General features: G+C 46.5%; 1 protein-coding gene across 3 annotated transcripts in view; it reads right to left on the bottom strand.

The window, feature by feature from the left end:
• Nucleotides 1-22,828, bottom strand: part of CAMTA1 (calmodulin binding transcription activator 1) — a 244,461-nt gene that overhangs the window by 23,427 nt on the left and 198,206 nt on the right. For 2 of the 3 annotated variants that reach the window (XM_062012821.1, XM_062012819.1), the window contains 7 exons: nucleotides 20,168-20,294; nucleotides 19,270-19,404; nucleotides 3,297-3,436; nucleotides 2,852-3,048; nucleotides 2,425-2,503; nucleotides 1,294-1,609; nucleotides 416-939 (listed from right to left, as the gene is read on the bottom strand). In XM_062012821.1, coding sequence (XP_061868805.1) covers nucleotides 416-939; nucleotides 1,294-1,609; nucleotides 2,425-2,503; nucleotides 2,852-3,048; nucleotides 3,297-3,436; nucleotides 19,270-19,404; nucleotides 20,168-20,294 — 1,518 coding nt within the window. Of the gene's footprint in view, nucleotides 1-415; nucleotides 940-1,293; nucleotides 1,610-2,424; nucleotides 2,504-2,851; nucleotides 3,049-3,296; nucleotides 3,437-12,281; nucleotides 13,236-19,269; nucleotides 19,405-20,167; nucleotides 20,295-22,828 lie in introns of those variants that run through there. The other variant, XM_062012820.1, reaches the window with a different exon arrangement.

The raw sequence follows: 22,828 nt of genomic DNA, 5'->3' as shown, positions 1-22,828 counted from the left end.
CCTGTTTTGCAAAGATCTGTGTTAAGCCAGGAAGATGGGAATGTTTAGAGGTGCCAAGGCATATGGGCTGCGCTCCCATTATTCCTTTCACTCATAACACTCAAACACAGTATCTTCCCCACAGTGACTACTTCCCATCTGTCTGCCCTGCTTCTGTTGTGTTTTCATTTCTCCTATTCCATACCTGCTGGGTTGTTTAGCGCACAACCCTAAACATTAACCATTAGCCTTTGCATCTGGGTCAAAAGATACTCTTTGGAACACCAAAGTATCCACTGACCATATCACCACCTCCCTTCACAAAACACAATAGAGTCTCCAAAGGCCTTCACAGAAGTTTCTCACAGTTGAGGCTCCTCTGTGCAGCCACTACGTTCTCTTAGATGGCTAATCTTGGCAGTGCAGGTATGTTTACCTGCAAGTCATCCATGTGGTGTAAGCAGTCCTCATCCCCTGCACTGTCCCTATAGGACAAGAGCTCTGCATCCACCATCTCCCTGTCAGCCATCATCAGCACGTTCATCTGCTCTCGCTGGCGTAGCCGATGGGCTACAGTGTCCTTCCCCAGCGCAGCTCCCTTCTGGCTCCCTGCCACCTGCACTGCAGACACACCAATATAAACGTCTTTTGGGTTCCATTTGATGCCTGCTTGGCTGCCAGAGCCTCGGTACCCAGTAACTTCAGGGATGTGCTGGGAGAGCTCCCGGCTGTAGTCCCTTATCCCTTCACTGGGGCTGATTGTCTCGGTAGCAGATTGCTTGGAGCTGGAGTTCTGCTTCCTGACGCTTGGCTGTTCCAGGCTCAGTGCAGTGGAAAGCAGCTTCTCTTGCCGGGCTTGAAAATATTCAGGGCTCAGCTTATGTTTTTTGGGTGCAGGGTAATCTTTCTGAGTCTCACTGCTGTAGTAACTGGAAGGTTCTGATCTTGGTCGTCTCAGCTCTAGAAACAAACAGATCAATGGTCAAAATGAAACATGAAAGCCATGACTGCTGTAAGAACCACAGAGGTTCCACCACAGAGCTCCAGGTGGAACTTTGTGCCATGATCTAGAACATCCAACACCATTAGCAAAGGAAGTAACCATCACCCAGGGGATACATTACCTCAACTGCGCTTAAGATACACACATTTTGTTAAAGCAGGCATTCACTCCTCCTCCCAACACCTATGCAAATGCATAGAGCACATGACAGAGCCCCTACACAAAAAGAGTTATGCATGGACAGCAGGGATACAGGTGGTATCTGCCACTCAGGTGAAAGCACGCACTGCATGCTTTCAGGGCTGTTTTACCTGTGTTTGTACTGGAAATCACAGTGACTCCCTTCTGAGGCTCCTGAGAAGCAATAAGCTCACTGTGCCATTGGGACACCCAGTTCTCTGTGTTGGAGTCTGTGCTCGAGGGGCACTGGACCCTGGGGTTTTGTCCAAGCTGTGTTTGGTCATCTCTCTGCAGTTGCTCCAAGCACTCTGCCAATTTCACATGGCCCCGAGAGCGGGCGATGGCCAGGGGCAGCCTCCCAAGGGAGTCAGGAATAGAGATGGCTCGGCGGTCCCACTTGTACAGCACAACGGCTGCATCCATGTGGCCCAGGGCACATGCCCACATCTGAAAAACAAAAGGCAATTGACTCATTGGGTGATCTTGACTTCTCCTTGTTAACACAGTAGAATAAGGTCCCCAGCTCATGGAAAAAAAAACAACTGACCAGCAAAACTGTCAGATGCTTGAACTGCAGCAATTGGCTTTTATAAATGTCCTAACCTGACAAAAGGATTAGGTGCATGCTGTTCTCTCCTGTGACAGAGAAACCTCCATCTGTCAAATGAAGTTGACAGTTTGACAGTTTCTTAATTGGTAATAAATGTTTTTTGAGTTGGCTTTTTTTGACACTGGCATCACTGCAGAGACAGAATACTCTCATATGCAAAGGTTTCTGAGATCAGAAACACACAGGTAGGACTAAAGGCTATGAAGAATAAAAATCAACACTGCTGCTGTGTGGTTCCACCTGTTTCGGCTTTTTGCTTGTCTAAGTTCTCAGTCACGATTTCATAATTCCAATGACCAAGATAGTGTAACAACTTTATAACCTCTGCAGTCAATCAGTCAAAGACAACAACTTGAAAGAAAGTGTGTAAAGCCCTTTCCCCAGCATGATAGGGGAGTTTAGACTTCAGGTAAAACACAAATCAGAACCATCAGTTTGTTCTCTTTCCTCAGGTTACTCACTGACAAGATTTTTCATGTGTGGTCTTTCTCAACAAAATGTCAAGAAGCTGATAGTGCAGTGTCTTACCATTTACACAGCAAGGACACACAAGAAACATTTCAGAATGTCAAACACATTAGGAAAGTAACTCATTAGGAAGAACTGCAGAGGGTCCTCAGACTTTCTCAGAAGTTTCAGTCTCTGCTCTTACCAGAGGAGTGCAGGAGAAATGATCCACATTCAAAGGGTCGACTTCCAGTTCCAGATCGATGCTGTCTGCATGTTTGGTGCTGCAGAGGAAACAACAGAACAAATGATGCACTCTAGCCACATTAGGATCATGATCTAAACGCACAGCTTTACCCAACACAATATACCTCAAAGAAGTGGCCACACATGTGCCCATGGCACACGTGTTTACTACAAATGGTGTCCCCAACAGAGACTTCAAGAACATGATACATCCAGTGACTGTACCCAGTCTCCCAAGAGATGGGTCCCGTCAGATCAGGGGACAGGAACATGTGCAGGGACTTGGCTGTTCATAAGGGACAATCAGAAATCTGGATGAAGCAGAGCTCACATATGCTTCTGTCATGCCTCTATTGACACCCAAGAGTCCACGGGCTGGACCTTACCGCCATTTGATGAGGGTCTGGATGAGTGTAGCATAGCCCTGGGCAGCAGCTAGGTGGAGCAGTGTCATTCCTCGGAAAGTCTTTGAGTGGATCAAGTGTTTGGACTTTGCCCAGCAAGCACGACTCATCATCTTCTCGCACACCACCACCACGCGGCTCTCAAAGCAGCTGCCCAGTGTCCCAGTCCCAGAAACGCACTGAAAAACCACACATATCCCAGTTTAACCACTGAGTGGAGCTGCAACCTGCCCTGAGCAGGCAGCCTTCCACTTCTACAAGTACTGACAGTGGCAAATGAGAGTGAAAACCTACTGTTGTTAAAGACACTCACAAACCTGATTTGTTGTTTAGGGAAAAAAAGAATGTAATCCTTTCCAATCTCCCCCAAAAAAAACAAACCATGAAAGCATAAAGGTGCCATGTCTGGACATAGCAGGGTTCATACCTGCACCTGCGTTCCTCCATTCCCACTCCCATTGCTCCCGCCTCCTGTTCCTTGTTTGTGCTGCTGGGAGCCTGTCATTTCAGCCATTCTCCTCTCCATCTGCTCAAGTCGCTCCAATATTGACATCCTGAACTGGTTATCTAGGTTGGAGAAAGCCAGAATAAGGATATTTCCATTGAAAGAAAGCTGAAGTTTAGGCAGTCTACTGCAGGGAGCCACACATAGCTATCCTGAAAGTGACACAGGAGATCTGCTCTGCTTGGAAACGAGCAGGAACACTTGCCCTGCAGCATCTTAGCTCCAACTTCCTGCAGCAGTTCTCTGACTGCAATTCCAAAGAACTTCCTTAAAGAAAACAGACAGAAAAATTAAAAACTCAGGCAGAAGATGGATCCCTTCCCCTGTGATTCCAGCTGAATCCACACAACAAAGGACTGAGGTAACGCAACTCCTTTGAAAACTCAAGTAAATCATAATCAAATCTAACCACTCAGACAGCATTTCAGAAGGATCATATCTATCAAAATACTCTCCCTTTTAGAGTCAATCTCCCTGCTTAGCAAGAGTCCTGAATAAAGCTTGGCTTGCCTCCTGAAACCATGCAATAATGGTACCTACATGGAAAAGACTCCTCTGCTTTCTTTTGTGCTTAGAAAAAAGGACTTTTAAAAAGGCACCTCGTGCTTTCTTGTAGCTTGGCTGAAGCTGTTTTCCAAGAAGGGGGAGTCTGTCAGGGAAGGAGCAGAGTATGAGAACTGGTAATCCAGTAGTGTCCTTCTGAAGTGTATTACACCTCTTGAGCCCTCTGGTCTCTGCAGCATTCTAAAGGCTATTAGGTTTTTTTCTCCTCCTTGCATTGTAACCTAGCACTATGATACAGCTATTAATGCTTCAACAGTGGAGCTGGAAGATTTAGATACGCTAATAGGACATTGCTAAACCTGATGCTGTAGAGATCAATTCAAGCAAACTTTTTGTGTATAGGGTCTGTCAGTACAGTTCAGATGGCTGAAAACACAGAGGGCTCCCTCTGTCTTGTAACCCATAAAGGACAAGATTCATGCAGCTCATGTGAGGCTGGGCAGGGTAATTTTGTGGATAGGGAACATTTAATGAATCTTGCTATCACACAAACAGCATATATAATAAACTACGGGGAAAGACAACCTGATTCTGTTTGCTTTCATGCACCCATGGAGATGATTGTGGTGGTGAACAGCATTGATAATGCAAAACAAAGCCCACCAACACTAACAGGAGACTGTGCATCAAAATGAACAAACTATGATCATGTCTTAAAAGAGGAAGTCTTCTCCAAGTGACCTGGTCACATGCAGAGTCCTCTGTGAAAGGTTGCAGGAGTACTTGCATACTACACTCTGCAAGGCACAACTCTCACTAGAGGGTATTAGAGAGAGACAGATCTCTCTGCTGTACTGCACTGAAGACCACATTGTAGGTCATTGGTAAGAGACAGCTCAGGTTCCCTAGCTAAAGACATTCCATTCTCCCTAAAAGGCTGCCATGGTTTGCCAGCAGAAAAGAGTTCCACTCCCTTTCTGGCCAGCTCCAGCAGGTTGTAATGCACCATCCCACCCTGGCTGCTCAAGAGCCAGGGACAAAGCAGTACAGCCAGCACCCTCCTTTAATTTCATTTCAGAAGTGAGCTCACTACGGTGTTTTCTTGCTTAGTACAAAGCACTATTGCTTACTGTTAGTGTCTTATTAATAATTCAGTTGTCCTGTTAATAGCAAAGCCTCTGGGAAAGCAACTGACAGTTACATGAGGAGATACTCAAGCGCAGATGCGGTCTCAGGGACTTGTCTCCAAGCTGCGGTCAGCACACAGCAGCGCAAGTCGTGTCTTCCCAGCAAGCCTTTGTTCCAGAGTGCTGCAGTGTGCTGCAGTGCAGTCCATGTCGCTGTCTCCTCCTCCCCCATTGCCAGGCGGAGCACGTATGCTGCAGAGACTGACAGAGACCTGGCACTGCTGAGCCATGCCCTCACCACAGACCTATGCCAAACAGAGCTACTACAACTCAGGCACCAGGAAACATGGCCATGCTGGTAATGCAGGTTAAAGGCTCCATTCTGCACATCTAATGCTGCTTCTCTGTCTCTGAGCCTTCAACCTTTTACAGGCAAAAGTAAAGCAGTTTTACAAAACCAGGAAATTTGTCCCACGGCTGCAAGACACCAGGGATTTGCTCCTAACCATTTAGCTGTCAAAAGAGAAAAATTTTTTGAACAGCCAGAAATGGAAGGTAAAAATGACCCCAGCGAGATGCAGAAGTACACCAGGCAGATTACTATTCCCCCCCGCCTTTTTTTTTTCTCTTCAAGCTGAAACCATTGTGGGACCAAAATGAAGTGCCTTATGTTTGTGCTCACTTTGCAAGCACTTTCTGGGCTCCTCTCTCTAGGCTCTGATTTCTAACGAGTGTTGCTTCTATCATCACAGGACTGAAGTTACTAAAGGGACATCTATCATCATCATTGTCACCAGATGGGACCACTAAAACAACAGAAGTAGGGAACTTTTCTTTGGAAACAGAATTTGGAACAGGATCTAGAATTCCCACATACTCCTATTCATCTGGATGATCCTTCTGGAAAGTATTTAGGGCAGGACTACTTTTAGGTAGCAGAGGGTATTTGTTTTACTTAACAGGAGGCTGAAAGGGAGACAAATTAATCAGAGTCTTAAATCTGTAACCTTCAGCATCTTAACAAAGCAATGGTGTTTTTCACAGGTGGTTGTAAATTGCTGCTTGGTCTACAGGCAGGTCAAAAATACGCCACTATTACTAAAACGGGAGGTGGAAACAAAACATTCTGGAGTATCAGCACAGACCTAAGAGAGCCCTTTCTATGTCTCACAGATTGCCAGCATTTACCCAGCAGCAAGGAAAAGCTCCAGGTAGTAAATAAAGCAAGGAGCAGTGGTAATGCATGGAACATGCATCTCTGTTTCCCACTTTCCAGGTGATTAAACTTGACACCTATGCAGTCAGAACAAAGCCACAACTGAAGACAATTTCAAACTTATTTATGTGTGGCTTTTCATGATAAATTCTGTGGTATCAAGTACACCAAGATGGACACTTCAAGTGTCACTAAAGTTACCGAAAAAAGAGTGCAGCTAGAACAAGAAAGGTAAGATAGCAACAAGCCTTGCTGCATGAGTCTGTACATCCTTAATGAAACAAGGACACCTAAGCACAGAGGAACAGCCAAAGGGAAAGATACCTTCACCCTGGGCTCAGCTATGAAGCAAAGTCTCCTTCCATATCAAAAGCTTAGACATCTGCCGAATTAATGGCATTTGGACTACAGTCCAACTGTATCAGTTCACACACTGCTCATAAGCCAACAGTCGCCTTGCCTGGGCTGCAGTGAGAACATATGTCACTCTGTATATGGGAGATCCCTGGGTCATTCAACTCCCTCAGCAGCATGTTTCCTTCCTTGCTTGCTTGCTTGAAGCAGGAACAGAGAACTTGCTTGTTTTCAGTTAGGCTCCCAAAAGTAAACCACATGCAAATACTGATTTCTGTACACTCTCCTTGTGGTGCACTCTTGCAGCATCTCTCAGAATCATTTTAAAAATAAATTGTCCACAGGCAGGTGAACTTCCAAACTACTTTACCAGACTGCATTAGTCCTACACCGTTAAAATTAAATTACAAAGAATAAAAATGACCTTGTACCTTGAAAACTTAGATTTTGCAGGGGCCTAGTTAAAGGGTAAGTCTTCAAGTGACCTCCTAGGAATGAATATTCTGTAAGTCCCAAATTTGTCAGTTTGTACCAAAACATTATCACTTCCATATTCTCAGTAACAAGACTCATCCAGCTTCATCCCTATCCAGCAGCATCATGTTGAAAACAAAAGTACAACTTCTGTCATAGAAATTGACATGGAAACATCTTCTTTCCTCTATACGGTCCCAGGTTCAAAAGGGTCAAAACTGAAGTCAGCTTTACATACTGTGAGTTATACGCAATACACTTGGTTTATCTATAAAACTCATGTATCTCTATGCAGATTAGCAGCCCATACAGAAAGATTATTCTTATGTAAAACTTAAGAGGAACTGTCTAGAAAGAAAACTTCTCACACTTTGGGAAGCAAAGCATAACTCAGGTCTGAAACGTGATCCTCCAGCTCAACAATAAAGGTATCAGATGATGCCACAACATGTTCTTTAAGCAAAGTATTGTGCTCCACTGCAGAATTGTTTTCTGGCAAAGAAAATCTGACAAAGCCTGACCCGCTCCTGCAGACTCTCTAACCCATTTTCCTATGAAAACCGTAATTGCCAAAAAAGTGCTGTCAGCAAAGTGCAAAAATGAAGTGCAAATGAAAAAAGACAAGCTGTTTGATGTCATGCAATTTATCTTCCCATAATTAAGAGACAGGCTGTAAGAGCCATAGGGCTGAATGTTACAGGTATCACTCTGAGAAGTTCAAGACCCTTTATCCCTTGTTATTTCTTGTTTTGCTAGTCACACTCTTTTACTTCAGGGTTCTGTGTAGAGCCACCTGCTTGACAGGCAATGAAGTTACAAGAACTGTTTCCACTGTTTCCATAGATCTCATGGCCAGCATCTCTGCTGCAGTGCATTGAAGGTAAGAGCTTAATGGCACACAAATTGTTCTCAAAATAAGCATTTTTCCTGCTACTTTATACAGGAAATCTGAACAGCTCCAGTCCAGCATAAGGAGACGTCTTGCTCTGGACACACTCAAACTCTTTCCAAGGCAGCAAAGATGCCTGTACATACAAACATACCCACATATTTGAGGTTTTACCCAGGAACTCTGCTTTTGATGATAAAAATTCAGATTATTTTGTGAGCCAAAAAATTAAGACTTGCTTTTCCAGCAGCAGCTGCTCTCACCTGATGGGAACTCTGAAACTTTCAGCATCTGATGGAGCTACATTCACCTACCCGTCCATGTTTCACCCCTCTCACCCACACCTTCTGTGAAACCCTGCAAGATCCAAGTGCACTCCTGGGTCACATGTTGATCCAGGGATCACACACAAAGACATTTTCACTTCTCTTGCCCTCTGCCCTTCATAAGGGAGTGAGATGCTATCCCACAGATTCCAAACCATGCTTAGGAAATGCAGCAGAACTATTCATGGTAGTGTTTATGTTCAGGGTCAGGTCCTCCTGAGAAAACCAGTTGTTCCAGTGTCACGTCAGGAATGGACTGCTCCACAGCACTAACAGTCCAAGGGGAGCCTGACTGTCCCAGCAGGAAAGGACTAGAAAGAGCTGCCTGGTTAGATTTTGACCTGTACTAAGAAAGTGGTTTGAAACTTGTACTCATTTCCCTAAAGCATGAACAATCACTTGAGTGTAGCACAAGTTTTTTTAAAACTTGTACTCAGAGGGACCCTACTACTGATCACAGTAATGGTAGCAAGTCAAACACAAAGCATTTCTAGAGATGCAAAACTGCTCAGTGTAGGAGTTTTCAGGCTTGTGTGGTTATTTACATCAGTTCACATATTACAGAGCTACGGCATGTATACTTGCATGATTACACCCAGTACATAAGTGGTCACCTGAGACCTCAGAAGTACCTGTCTTGTGAGACTAACAATTTATGACTGCTCCTGGCTGCGGGTACTCCACATCAAAAGGGTAGATGAAACACAGCCCTTGCAAGCATTGTACAAGTTTTCTTCCCTGCAAGGAGGCAAAAGGGTTGCTACCAGAAATGTTAGTGACTATACACCAAGTTGGATAGTTCCTGCAGAGGTACCAAAAGACACTCTACCACTCCTTCATTCAGCCACATCATCCTGCCAGCAGGAGACAAGATGCTGGAGACTTTAACAAGAAGAGTGAAGTCCCCATCCTAAACAGTATAGAAAAACAAGAACCAAACCTGGGGGAAATGCCAGTGCTGGAGGGCTTAGTTACAAGTGTAATGCTTCACCTGTCCCTCTGCAATAGCCCACTCTGTTGCGCAGCTCTCCACATCTTCCAACCCAAAGACACTGTACTATTTCTCTTTTTGAGCTATGCAAGCAGCATTCTGGATGGGTGGGCATGAGCTCAAGCCACTGCCTCCTGCTCACACTATTGCAAAATGTGGTAAGGCCACATGTTCACAGACATCAAGTCTCAGATCTTGCACTTTGCACACCACTACAGTCCAGGGATGCAGCTAACAGGAAACCAACACATAGAAGCAAGTGACAAGAGCTTCTTTGATTGACAAGTCAAGAAATCAGCATAAAGAGCCACGTTTCTAATCTCTGCACACTTCTTTACTAGACAAGTAAAGATCCAAAAGCACCTCCTCTTTCATCCTTTTGCCAAGCAAGCTTCAGCCAGAAGGAAATCGTCTGTATAACTCACAACATGTCAGTGCAGGCGGAACTATTGCTGAGGAAATACTACTAACGCAGTACTTGATTGAAGGACTAAAGAATGAGGGTGTGTGATCTCCTGCACATTCCACTGGGGCAGTATCTGCCCAGGATAAAATTATTTTCTCACAGACTTCAAACGACTGAACTAATGGTGCTGCACGAGATCTGCATCTGCACGTATTCCCAAGTACTGTGCTTAAATACTCTGGAGGCTCAGAAGCCACTCCAAGGGCACTGGCTTCACAGCATGTTCAGTTTCTTTAATGGCAGTTTCTGTGTTACAACACTCACTGCATGAACGCACACCGGCTGAATTTAACAAGTGCAATAGCTGAGCACTGTAAAAAAAAAAAAAAAAAACCACACAAATCCATGCAGTGCAAAGACATTTTTCTGCTCTGCAGAGCAAGTCAGACACACCATATTCTCTCACCAACGCAAGCCGTGGGTGGAGATGGAAGCAGTCTAAGGATACATCACTTCTCTGAAAGCCACTGCTCTGTTGCTACTTTACAAATCATCTGTCACTTGCCTATAAAAATCTTGCTCAATTCTTCTATACAGTAAGAATCTTGAACACCTTCCATGTCGCAGTATCAATTCGATCTGGTTTGGTACTTATTTCTGAAATGTCATACTTGCAGGAACATACATTTCTGAAATTAAATTGTGGTAGCATCCTCAATATACCTTACAGAAAGCTCTGCTTATCAGTAAGCTATTACAGGTCACGGTTTCTACCAGTAAATGAAGCATGCAAATTTTTTACTTAACATCCTAAGACAAATGCATATCCGCACCAGTGGGGCAGGTCACTCCCAGGCCCTTCGATTAGTGAGAAATGCCACAACCACTGAGGGACGAGATGAGGAAAACGCTGTATTTACACGCCAAGTCTAAGTGACAGTTGAAGAAGGTTCCTGATTTCACAGAAGTAAACACTACTGAGCATAGGCAGGAATGATCAAGTAATCCAGATCTGCACATAAAGGCTTGGTCATTGATTTTAAGCCATCAATCCACCTACCAGGGCATGACTTCTTACAGCACTTTTCCTGTAGTTCTGCCAAGGCTGCAGGACTTTAGCTATTACTCACATGCCATCTGGGACTATTCTGTTCCTCTCTATCACTCCCAGCAGCCAGGGCTCCCTTAAAACATTGTACTTCCCCCTACTTTTCTTTATTATGCCATTAACAGAGGAAAACGGGCCTGGCTCAGGCTGACTTTTTTTCCCAACAGACAGTCTCTATATCAACAGTGATAAAGCACTTGCTGCCTATTTTGTTGTATTTTTCCCAGCTTACCCCGAGCTTAGGGATGACGAGATTTTCATGCTATCCAGGGACAACTACTTTGGCTGGTTTTAAAACCATGGACGGTTTTACAGATGCGATGTGGACATGATGTATTTTACAGGTAGGGCAGACTGATAAAGACATCACTTACTGTGTGAAGAACACTTTGTTTAATCAGTTAGCTGCCTAAGGTCACTCTCTGCACCTCAGGTCAGAAATTGACTATGCTTTCCCACAGGTGCCAACTCTATAAAAGATGTTGTGCCTTTGGATGTATGCAAAGAGAAGGACATGCTGAGCTGCTGCACACCTGCACGGTGCTACCCACTGCTCACGGACACTCTCTCCTCCAAGGGTTACACCTTAAAGGAGCTATAAACAGGACAAAATCACCTCATGAGGCAATATGCACTATCTGTGACATGGTACTGTAAGTACAGTGAAACTTCTGACCTAAGTTTTCTCTCAAAAAAATACAAACTCAATAAACAAAATATTAACCCAGAAATCGCCAGACTGATGAGCAGAATGATATCAAATGGTCTCTAGTTGCTGCAAAATAAACAGAAACTGCTGCAAGCTAATGCTGTGAAACACTAGAACAGGTCAGCAAAAGACATTGAGATCTCCTTCACTGGAAGGTTTCAAAAGTCAGACATCTGTCACACTTATCCCATCCCTAATCTGAGAGGGGCTTACACCCTTATACATCTTCTGAATTCCCCTTTGTAGCCCTACTCTTTTTGATGAAGCATCCTGCAAAACAAGTTTTGCAATAACCTGGCACAGAGCAGGGGTATGCTTCAAGGATCCCTAAACTCCCCAGGAAAGCTTTGGGCTACTGACCTCATCGTGCATGGTACTAACTCAGAATATGAGACTTTGAGACAGAGGTGTTAGGACGTAATCTGTCCTGCGTGCTACAATAAAAGTGCTGTCACAACACTGAGCCCGCATCGTAACATCACCCTGGAAGGGCTGGGGATCAGAAAGGGAGGGTGTGAACACATCCCACAGCTGAGGGGACAGGGGGAAGAAGGGGGAGGAACGATGAGCTTAAAAAGGCATGTATTCACGTTGGAAGTACAGCAGAGTGACAGACAAGTCAGAAGCATGCAGATTTAAACCCAAATACCGCAAGACACATCATCCTGTAATACTTACTGGAAGCAGTACTTTGTCACATCTGCACATCGACCTGCAAGAGGTGGGGGTCCCAGACCCCTCTGTAGTACCTCTACCTGCTTCCGGGTAAATAAACTTACAACATCTGGCACCAGCAGACTGACCTGGGAGTCTACAAAGGCATCAGTGGAGGCTCCAGCCAGCATCGGGTGCAGATCGTGCAGCAGGGTCGGACAGAGCAGGCTCCTCCACAGACCTGGCTGCTGTCTCTCGCATTCTCGCAGCCAGCTGGAGTTCCTCCGTCTTACCGCAGCGCTGGCAGGAGTCTCAGCTGTGCCCACTCCGCGCCTCTGCGACCGCGGTGCGGGGGCTAGCGCTCGCCGGCATCGGAAGCGGGACAGTCCTGCCGTTTGCAGCAAGAGACGACGCCGAGCGACGTTTAGCGGCCGGGCGCATGGCGCTGCCCACGCCTGCACGAAGGCTGGAACCAAGGGGCAGCGGCACAGGACCGAAGAGCTCCGGTCCGCAGCTGGCTCCGGGGCGGCCGGGCGGCACGGCCCGGCATCGGGGAGACGTGCGAGTCCTTCGCGCGGAGACGGGCCACACCTCTCCCGCCACGGGCAAACGGCTGCCGCGCCGCGGCGAACACCGCCTCAGAGCTGCGGGCGGCTGCGCGGCCCGCCCTGCCGGCACACCGCAGCCTGCAGACGAGCCCGGAGCAAGAACCGCGGGTGCGGGCGGACCACACCGTCCCGAGCGGCGCGTCGGGCGAGGGGCCGAGAGTCGGCGGGGCGGCGGCCCCGGCTACCCCGGGCACACCCAAGGGCCCATGGCCGCGCCCGACACCTTGTCGCAGCCGCAGGTACCGGAGGCGCCGGTACCGCGCCGGGCTCGGGGCGGGGGCAAACCCGAGACCCCCACCACCGGGCGTTTCGGCTCAGGCTGCCTCGACGGGGGAACGGGAGCGCTGCGTCCCGCCGCCGCCCTCAGCCCACGCCCCCGGCGCCGCCATCCCGGGACAGCAGCCTCGTCGCCCCGCGCTCAGCGTCGGCCCGGCGCGGACAGGAGCGGCGGGAGGCGGCCGCCGCCTTCCATTGTCTGTGTCGGCGCGGCCGGGCGCGCGGCCCCCGCTGCGCTCCCGCTGCCGGCGGCCGCCGGGCCCCGCCCCGCCCCGCCCGGTGACGTCACCGCCCCCCGTTGGCGGCCGCCGCCTTGTTTACAGCGCGCTCGGCACCGGCGGGCTCCGCGCTGCGGGCAGCGGCGGGCGTGTGCGCGCCCGGGCTCCCGCGCGGCCTCCAGCCTGCTCCCGCCGCGGGGACCGCTGCAGGCGGCTACCGAGCGTCTCCGGAAAACGTGCATTTATGGCGTGCTGCGGTACGCCGGAATGATGCGGGGCCGGGCCGTGAAATGCCTGCGTCACCCCGAAGCAACCAGGCTCTTGGGTGCAATTCTCTTCATCTTGCTACACACCAAATAATTACACTTGTACTAATTACCCTAATAAGGCAGATTTGCAGAGTGTTGAAACTCGCCATAAAATAATCCCAGAGATGGCTGTGCAGTCACTTGATCCAAAAAGGAACTGCAGACTCCGGCACTGACTCGCCTGAGCAGCAGAGCATGTTTCGTCATCGGCCTGAGAATAAAAACAGGCTTTCCAGAGGAGTCAGATATCTGACCATGAAGTCAGGTTCATCCAGAACCGAAAACTAAATACTCCTCGCCTCAATTCAATCCCATTCTAGCCAAAATAGAAAAGGATAGTCTTGGAATGCAGTCAAAGCCATAGAAGACAAGCTTGCTAAAAGAACTAGCAGAGCAGCCTGTCCTCACAGATTATGTGTGAAAGGAAAAAAAACCAAAACAAATCTTAACAGGAACATAAACAAAACAAAAGCCTCAATGCTGACTAGGAATCAGTGAAGAAATAATAGAAACATTTCAAGTTTATAGTTAGTTACTACTTAAAGAACAAGGTATCTGTGTCCCATAATGCAGTCAGTACAAAATGCTCTTCCTGAAAAGAACTCAAATACACCATCTATTATGGTAAAATGCAAGACGTAAAAACACGTCTACCCAGATGGAGAGAGGAGTGATAAATATTGCAACTTTTTATGGCCATGGACTTTTTTTCCACCAGAAGTCTCTTATAACTGCAAAATGACATTTTTGAAGACCTCACTGACACTGAACACACCTCTCCTTCGAGATTGTGTTGTCTGTATCTCATCACATCTGCATGCTAGTAAGAGCACCCCGTCCTGGTAAAGAGGCACCCTCTGTGGATTGTGGAGACACACAACTACCACCTTGCATGCTTACCACTCCATTACACACCTGTCAAACTGTGACATGCCACAGGTAGCACATACAGTATAGCCACAGATCACCTGAATTGATGGGATCCCATCCACCTACTGCATGCGGAAATGAGAGATCGGCTCCCACAGGTATGGCTGCATCATGCTAACAACAAGCGCGACACCAAACTCCCCAGTCTTTGTTTTCCATCTGAGAAAGACGGTGAAATCTTAAACTTAAGAATCCAACAGTAGCTGAAAGGCTGCCTATTACGCTCTCTTGCATCAGTACCAGACACGCCCTTGCCCACGCCACATCTGACTCATCAATTCACATTGCCTGCCTGTATTTTTAAGTTCTGTTTGGGCTCCCTATGGCAGCACTTACTTGTCCTCAACCTCTTTCCTGAAGATACATAAGTGTAATGCTAAGAAGCACTCATGCTAGTCTCCCTGGAATTTCTGATTGTCTCCTGTCAAGGAAACATCTTTACAGACACTTTTTGAAAGCAGCAAAGGCTTCAGTGGAGAGCAAACATACATGCTTTCCACTGGAAATCTATACTAAAAAGACTTCCTAGTTTGTTGTGCATCTGTCACTACATGATCTCTGTCCTTCACAAGGGATATAAGAGAACCTCTCTACAGACAGTGAATGAAATGTGAGGTTGAATGGCTCTAGAAGCACAATGGCTTCTTACAATTGTCAATTTTATAGAGTAAAAAAGAGGCTACTAAGTTTATCAGAGGAGATCAGAGAGAAGATTTCATGAGAAGAAAAGCTTTCTTTGAAAAGAAGGAACACTACTACTCTAACTACAGGAAAAAAAATCAAGGACTTCAGCAGTTGGTGTCTACTGTCCATTTTTAGAAGAGCTAACTCATCTGTGGGGTAAAATAAAGATAACTCAGACTAAAATAAGTGTGGCTGTGCATAGTTGGGAAAACAGTGCTCTATCCTTTATAGCATGGCATACACACAGGAAAAGGAAGAAGCCCTTCAGAGCATAAGCACTCAACATGCTGCTCCTTAAAACTCCTCTGCATGTTCTTTCACTTAGCCAGATAGAAGCAGATCCCACTGCAACACCGCACAGGCACATGGCAGATCTCATGGCTTTCTGGCTCAGAAAGCATAGCTCATGTTTCCCAGCGAGCAATGTCTCCACTCTGAGCCTGCACTGGGAGCTGCTCAGAATGCAAAAAAAAGTTTGTGCTTATTTTTTCTGCCAGTCACTGTGTAAGTCTGGTTTTGCATGTGTGATTTCAGATGCTTCTTTGCTAACCCCTCTTTGCTGAAATCTGGAAACTTCTACAGAGCTGTGGTTCCAGTGTGCCTGCCACCTTAGCATTAACTGGGAGCCATCCATACCCAAGAGCAGCAATTCTATGTACCTGTTTTCTTTATTTGCTTGGTTTACAATATATCCTTTCATGACTGAGCTACTACTGTCTGTCCGTTTATATCTGGAACTGAACTACAGCCTGTTACAGCAAAGACATAAAACAAGTAGACAAGTCCTATAACTGGATAGCATATTCTCGGAAGGAGTTCACAGAGACACTGAAGCCACTACACTGTGTGCTGGGCACAATCAGCCAGCTAAAGACTTGTCTCCTTAAGACACAGAGGCCAAACATTTTCAGTTATCAGCAGAATTGAACAAACCGGGCAGATTAATTTTTTTGTCTGAATGTAAGTGAAAACAGTTTATATATAGCACATCTTGGTCTTTATTTTAAAGGGATTAGCAGAAGACAATTGTTTCTGTAAACTTACGTATGATGGAAATTATTTATTCTTTTACTACGCTGTTCCTGGGGTACAGTTGTCTCTTAACCCTGCATCTTTTACTGTGGTCAGACTAGCTGGATTCATTAACTGTTTTAATAGCACAGTGCAAAAAGAACTCAAAGTGTTCCACTGAGTTAATTAAAAAGAATTTTAAAATTCTAGCCAGTGTTTTGGGACTACACAAACTCCTTGAAAACCTTCCCTCAACACTACATAACAGGCAGTAGGGCGAAGATTTGAAGCAGGGCAATTAAACAGAGAAGACAGGGATTTGTGTATTTATTCTATCAATAGAATCATCTCACATTAGCTTATACCTTAGCTAGCTAAGCTAACATTTGTTCTCCAAGAATAAATGCGAAGATGTTGTTGGTCTTTCAAATAAGAGTGTAATTTGCTCCTTTTGGAGCACTATGCATCAAGGCAGAGGCTTCTGATAAGTCACAGTTAGTACAATTATTCAGTCTTTTTCCCTGAAGGGCCTCTGCAATGCAGCGGTCCTTTTACTTTTTTTTTTCCCTCCCTGTTAGCAATGCCCTAGTTTGTTCACTGCTGCAGTCCCCCTCCCTTCCACCATCACCACATCATAACAGTCTCTAATTGGGAGCTTGCCTGCTAACCAGGAGCTCCCAGACAAGCTGCCGGAACACCAGGAACAGTACTCACAGCTACCTTCTGCAGTTCCTCCAAATTCCCCAGCACTGAGGGAACTGCCAAACAAGGATTTTAAAGCCATGCACTTTGCATGCCACACTGGAGAGATTGCTAACAGCTGAGTATCAATCTCCAACACATCATGATCAGCCGTACCTCACATGTAACATGCAGCCTCAGTAGCAGATGAAAAGCACCTGCAGACTGCTGGTATTAGTAAATCAAACCAACTCAACTTTGGTGCCAAACATAAGATTATGCACACTTCTTTAAGAGCTATTTCTATTTCTGTTGGCAAGTATGCCTCTACGTCCAAGTTACAAACCTCTCTTTACCCCACAACAAACAGTGATCCGTCTCCATTCTGCTTGTACCTCTAGTTTGTGGCACGAGAAAAATAGCAGCTACAGGTCAGAAAGCAGAGACAAACTAAACGTCTGAGTTCTGTGGTGTTACAGGGAGGAGAAGAGCCGGGGAAGGATGCATCAATCTGCTGCTAATATTAATGGATAACCTTAAACAGCCGAATATATGTACTGTGTTACTGAAATAATTCCTGATGCTACTTTGAAGGAAATTCTATTTTCATATAATTTCTCCCCCAATCATCTCCAAAAGCATCAGCTCAGACTCTGTATACACACACCCTGCTCTGCCAGAATCCAGCTAGAAATGGCTCCTCCTCACCTGCCCCTGGTGCTCATGTTTTACAGAACTGCAGATATGCTTAGCAGCAGCATCAGGGGTTTGGATTTGACTCACATGACTAGTGCCTTGACTCATAGCTACTAATGGTATTAGAGGAGGCTTCTAATGAATGCTTTAATGAAGCAAGCTTTCCTGTCAACGCTTCCCAGACAGAATAAGGTAGCCCACCAAAAGCCTTTCAAACACCCCCTGCCTACACGGACGTGTAGCTGGCATGAATTAAGCTTGAAATTGTTCAACATTTCTGCAGTTGAAGTAAAACATTTTCAAGTATTTGCCATGTCCATCAAAGGTATAAACAACATAATAACATATACTTCAAATCTTTGTAATGAAACAATATTTGAAAGACATTAAACTGGTATCAAAGGCAATATACACAGTAGATTTCCCCAAATCTATGCTGTACTATATATATCATGCTTGCAGCTGACAGACAAAACAGGATGAGGTTAATTGACTGAGCAACAAACTGCATCAGTGTATAAGCTCATTATTTCACTTGCCTTCAGTATGGGTCTGTACAAACAGCTACTCCCCTGACTTCTTTTGCGTAATGCTTTGTAACACTAATTTTCAGCTACGAAATCTCTGAAGACTAAGGCTCTGACCTTACCATATGTCTCCTGCAGAGAAAATAGACACTTAGCAAATGGATCACCAAGCCAGAGCATTGGGACTTTGCTAAAGTTGCACAAAATGCAGTGCCCTAGCAGCTGATGAAGAAAGATGAAAGCAGTATTACACATCCTTTCCCAGCCTGACATACTAACCATCTTTTTTCCTGTATCTCCTTGGTCTTAGTTGGACACTGCATCTAACAATCATACTCAGGAATGTAAACTGACATTTCAGGCTCCTAAGTTCCATGCTAGCCTTTTCATCTTGTTCCTTTAAAATACCAGGTAATTACTCGGTAAACCTTAACTTAGATTTGCATGCATGGAGTTGCCATACAAATACAGAGCCCGTGTTCCCATCCCTCAGTGTGACGTTTAGGTACCACAGACCTGATCTGATCAATCATGGATTCTTCTGCCAACTGACTGGCTAAGAGCTAATGCTATTAGGGTGTCCATCTCATCCCTGCAAGGCTCAAGGGATGCTTTTGCAAGTCTAAAAAGGCTGATTGAAGCTGTTTTGTGACAAAGCATGCCTGGTTTGCCATTAACACAGACTGTTCTGGCACTGAAAGTCTCTAGTATTTTAACAGAATCTGTACCTGCTCCATTTGGTAACTCCTGGGTAACAAGGTAGGATGTGGACAGCAGAGCAGTGGCTGACTAAAGTCCCCTCATTCCTTAAATTGTCTCATCATCTTCCCACTATCTGCTTATGTAATTACACATTTTTCTACATAAGCTCAAGTTTCAGAGTCCTGAGGGAAGACAACTCTTTGTTAGATACTCGTCTCCTGTTAGGGACACCGTAGTCCTTGTTTTGGGGAAACAATCAGCTTTCTATTGAGGCAAAGATAACATCTCTGTCTCCTTCCTATCAAATGCAGGCACTTTTCCTTCACATCAAAAGAACTAAGAAACTTCATCAAGATGTCTGAATAATCATGCAACAGACCTTCCCCAAAGCACAAACTTACCCCTCTACATCCCTCCCCCACACCAGGAGCTGCTCCTTTCATACACAGTCCTAGTGTTTGGTGAGCTTTGTTAAAGAATATTGCATGCTTCTTACCATCCAAGGACAGCCAGTCATGCTGGGAGGAAGGCAAGGTTGGCAGAGCTCTGGCTTTATATTCAAACACCACAGAATTGGAGATGATCTGATTGTTGAAGGCAACTTGCAAAGTCACGAGCCCAGTGTCATGAGCTAAAAGGAAAGTGCATGTGGTAAGACACACACCTCTCCGCAGAAGTGCACAGCTAGGTATTATGATATCAGTCTCCCCATGTGCTAAGTGGCAGGCTGAGAGCAGATGCAACAGGAAGAGAGGAGGCGTTTGACAGTATTTTTGTGACCAGACCACTGAAGAGTCCAAAATGCTAATCTGTATTTTCAAACATGAAGGCCATAACCTTAAGAGTCATCTAATGGGTTGTTTTGGCAGGGCGCAGAATGACACGTTCCTAAAGATTAACCAGCCTCATCGTACTTCCAGTGGGAAGCTGGAGCCTAACAATGAAGCTAAGTTATTCTGCATACACTTAAATTCATACTGAGGGCCAGCATTACTGAAAATATCTGCAGAGATGTTGCAGTTCTCATACAATAAGTACCAAGGATAATGTGCAGCATATAGACAAACTAAGAGCCAGTGGAGCAGTGAGTGCACTCCTGAATAACAGATGCTCTTTATTTCAAAACCAAATAAATGCTTGTCATTATTTAAAATTATTTCAAAGAATTATTTTTAAACTATTTCAGAGCTTCTAAATAATACTTGTTGTGACATATCAAGATCCCAAAATGCTGTTCTCACACTAAATAGGTCAAAGAAAAAGGAAAAGCTTCTCGATGTTTATGCACTACCTTTCACAATGGAAGCATGAGTTTAGTCAAGACATAGACATGACACTATCAGAATAAGAACTTGCTCTGAAACTACTAGCTCTAGGAGAGAGGTGTTCCTTACCTGGGCAGTAGCAGCGCAGTACCCCTGGCTGAATTAGAGATGCAGGCACTGAGATCTGATCAAACAGACAGCTGTAATTATTGCTGGCTTCCTGCCACGGACCAGTAATTAGGACTTTTACTCCTCCCTATGATGAAAAGAGGAAGAAAGAAAAGCATTACAGAAGAAAGCATTCCCAGAGAGAACCATTAACTGGCTGGATGGCAAACAGCACCATGAGGGCCAACAGAAGAACCAGGCTAGCACAGATCCTTGGCACCAGTCAACACCAAAGCTCCAGACTCCTACCACTGTCGGAGAAATGCAAATAGTACTCCACAGCAGAGAATCGTTGTTTCTCTTCGCTTGCTCTGCTCCCCACTCCTGCCCACACACTCAAGCACCATGCTTGGTCAGTGGGATCCTTGTTGCAGACTACGTGCCTTTCCTTTGGTCATTTGCCAACTCCAAGACAAACCTTAACTCCAACAGCAAACCTTACCACCACCACACACCAGGTCCTACCAGTCACCTCCCAGTAACTTGTGGGTGCTCCATCCCCACCTCATGCCCACCGTCATCTCCTCAGGCTTCAGGCTCAACGCCTTGCCATTGAAAAGTGCCAGAGGTCAGTTTCAGCGAGCGTGTTTGCCATCACTGCGCTGACCTCACTGACATAGGTGAGACACGAAAGGTGACACATTGCCTCTAAAGTCACAATTGGAAGCATAAGAGGAGCTGAACTGTGAATCCCACAGAATATGATACAGGAAGATCTCGGCTAAAACCAGCAATTACTCAGCTTGTATTTTTCTGTGTACTGGGCACTTGATTAAGTAAGGAAGCATGAGAACAGTGGGGTGACGACTGTGTTTGCAGCTCTGGCACCCTGGGCCAAGACCGTCCCAGCCAAAGGCTCTCCTTTCCGGGACAAGGCTGTGTCAAGCTTGTGTGCCCAGACGAGAACGACTCCTGGACGTCTTTACCGTCAGCCTCGCCTGCCGGCACAGAAAGCAGCAGCTACAGCCGCGTCAGCCCCGCGGGCGCAGGGCTGTGGCCCCACACCTCCTCCCGCAGCAGCGCTGACCCCGGGGCACGCCGCGGCTCCGCGGCTGCCGGCGGCGGCGACCAGGAGAGGCCCGGCGAGGGGCCCGGTCCCTGCCCGGCCCGGCCGCGCCTGGGGCCTCGGCGCCGTCCTTCCCCGCGGCCGTGCTGCCCTCGGGCGGCCGCCGGCGGGAGCGCGCCCGCACGCCCCCGGCAGCCGCGGAGCCGCGGCCGCCCGAGCCGGGACTCGGCTCCTCCCCGCGGCTCGGGATTCTGCTCCTGCCGTGGCAGCCGCGTGTGCCGGTGCCAGCGGTACCGCCCCGGGAAGCCAAAATCACCCCAGCACCAGGCCGGCTGTGCAGGGTCCCGGGAGCCCCGTTCACTGCGGCAGAATTCGTTCGGAGGAGAGCGCTTGTCTGTGAGGGCTTCTCTGACCCTTTCTGCATTCTCAGCGTGAGCTGCAAACACCGTTTAGCAAATAAAGAAAATGAATGGCTAGGGTGTTGCTCAGAGCTGCTTGCAAATCAAAATCCAGAGCTCCGGGTATGAGTTAACACAAGCAGAAAGCAACCCTGGACCCGTGCTGGTTTTGAAAAACGTTCTGGTGATTCTCTGCAGATGGATGGGTCCTTGTGGCCTGTATAATAGAACGAGAACAAGTTCTGCCAGCAGGAGTCAAGCAAGTCATTACTGTAGCAATGGAAAACAAAACAAAGTTCCCAGGGCAGCAGCCAAAATGGCAGATTTGCACTGGAAAGGATGGAGGTTTGCTGTTAGGTCTTTTGTTCTTGTTGATTTTTGTGACCTTCTATTCAAGCAAGAGTCAGACTGACTGTCTGGACAACAAATATGGCAGCAGCAGTGTCTGTAGCGCAACATAGCCAAATACCTTAAAAATAGAATCATAGAAAGGTTTGAGTTGGAAGGGACCTTGCATGTCATCTAGTTCCAAACTAGCGTCTCCTGTCCCGATAGTCCCAGATTTCCCTGTTAGCTGCAGGACCTGCAAATGGCGGATGAGGCTGTAATGAGTGGCATGATGCCTGCAGCTGCCCACCATGCCTGAGCCTGCACCACCACCGCGCTGTCCACAATGAGCTTGTCTGGTGAGAGAGCAACTTCATGAAGGGCAGAAACTCGTGAAAGAGGTTTCATCAGCACCCATCAGCCTTTCCTGCATGCTGGCAACCTCAGCTGCTTTCCACCTGCAGAGTGAACACCCATATTTTCACATCAAGGCCTATACTGCGGAGTACGTGAACTCTTAGAGCCAGTGAATACCAACACATCATCTGCTCCTGTAACACTGGTCTCAGAGCTGTCACGGGATTATTCAGCTGAAGGTTAAGCCACCTCATCTACTTGTTACTATATATTTCTGCTGCCTTGACTATTAACAAACTTGCCATTGAGTGGTGTCACATGCACAATTACTGGGGGTGGCATCACAGGACTGATAATTGGATAGTGCTAGTCATCAGGAAGAGAGAGATCTTTTTCTGAGTAGTTATTATACACCTCTATAAGGTAATGGATACAACAGTGCTCCAAGACTGGACTTACAAAACCACAAAGAACCATTCTTTAATTCCAAAGAACCTGCCTCTCCATTACTGGCTCAGAACAGCCTTCCAGCAT

This window comes from Colius striatus, chromosome 21 (assembly GCF_028858725.1).
Source record: "Colius striatus isolate bColStr4 chromosome 21, bColStr4.1.hap1, whole genome shotgun sequence".
Taxonomy (NCBI): Eukaryota; Metazoa; Chordata; class Aves; order Coliiformes; family Coliidae; genus Colius; species Colius striatus.
This window is presented reverse-complemented; position numbering and strand designations above follow the sequence as displayed.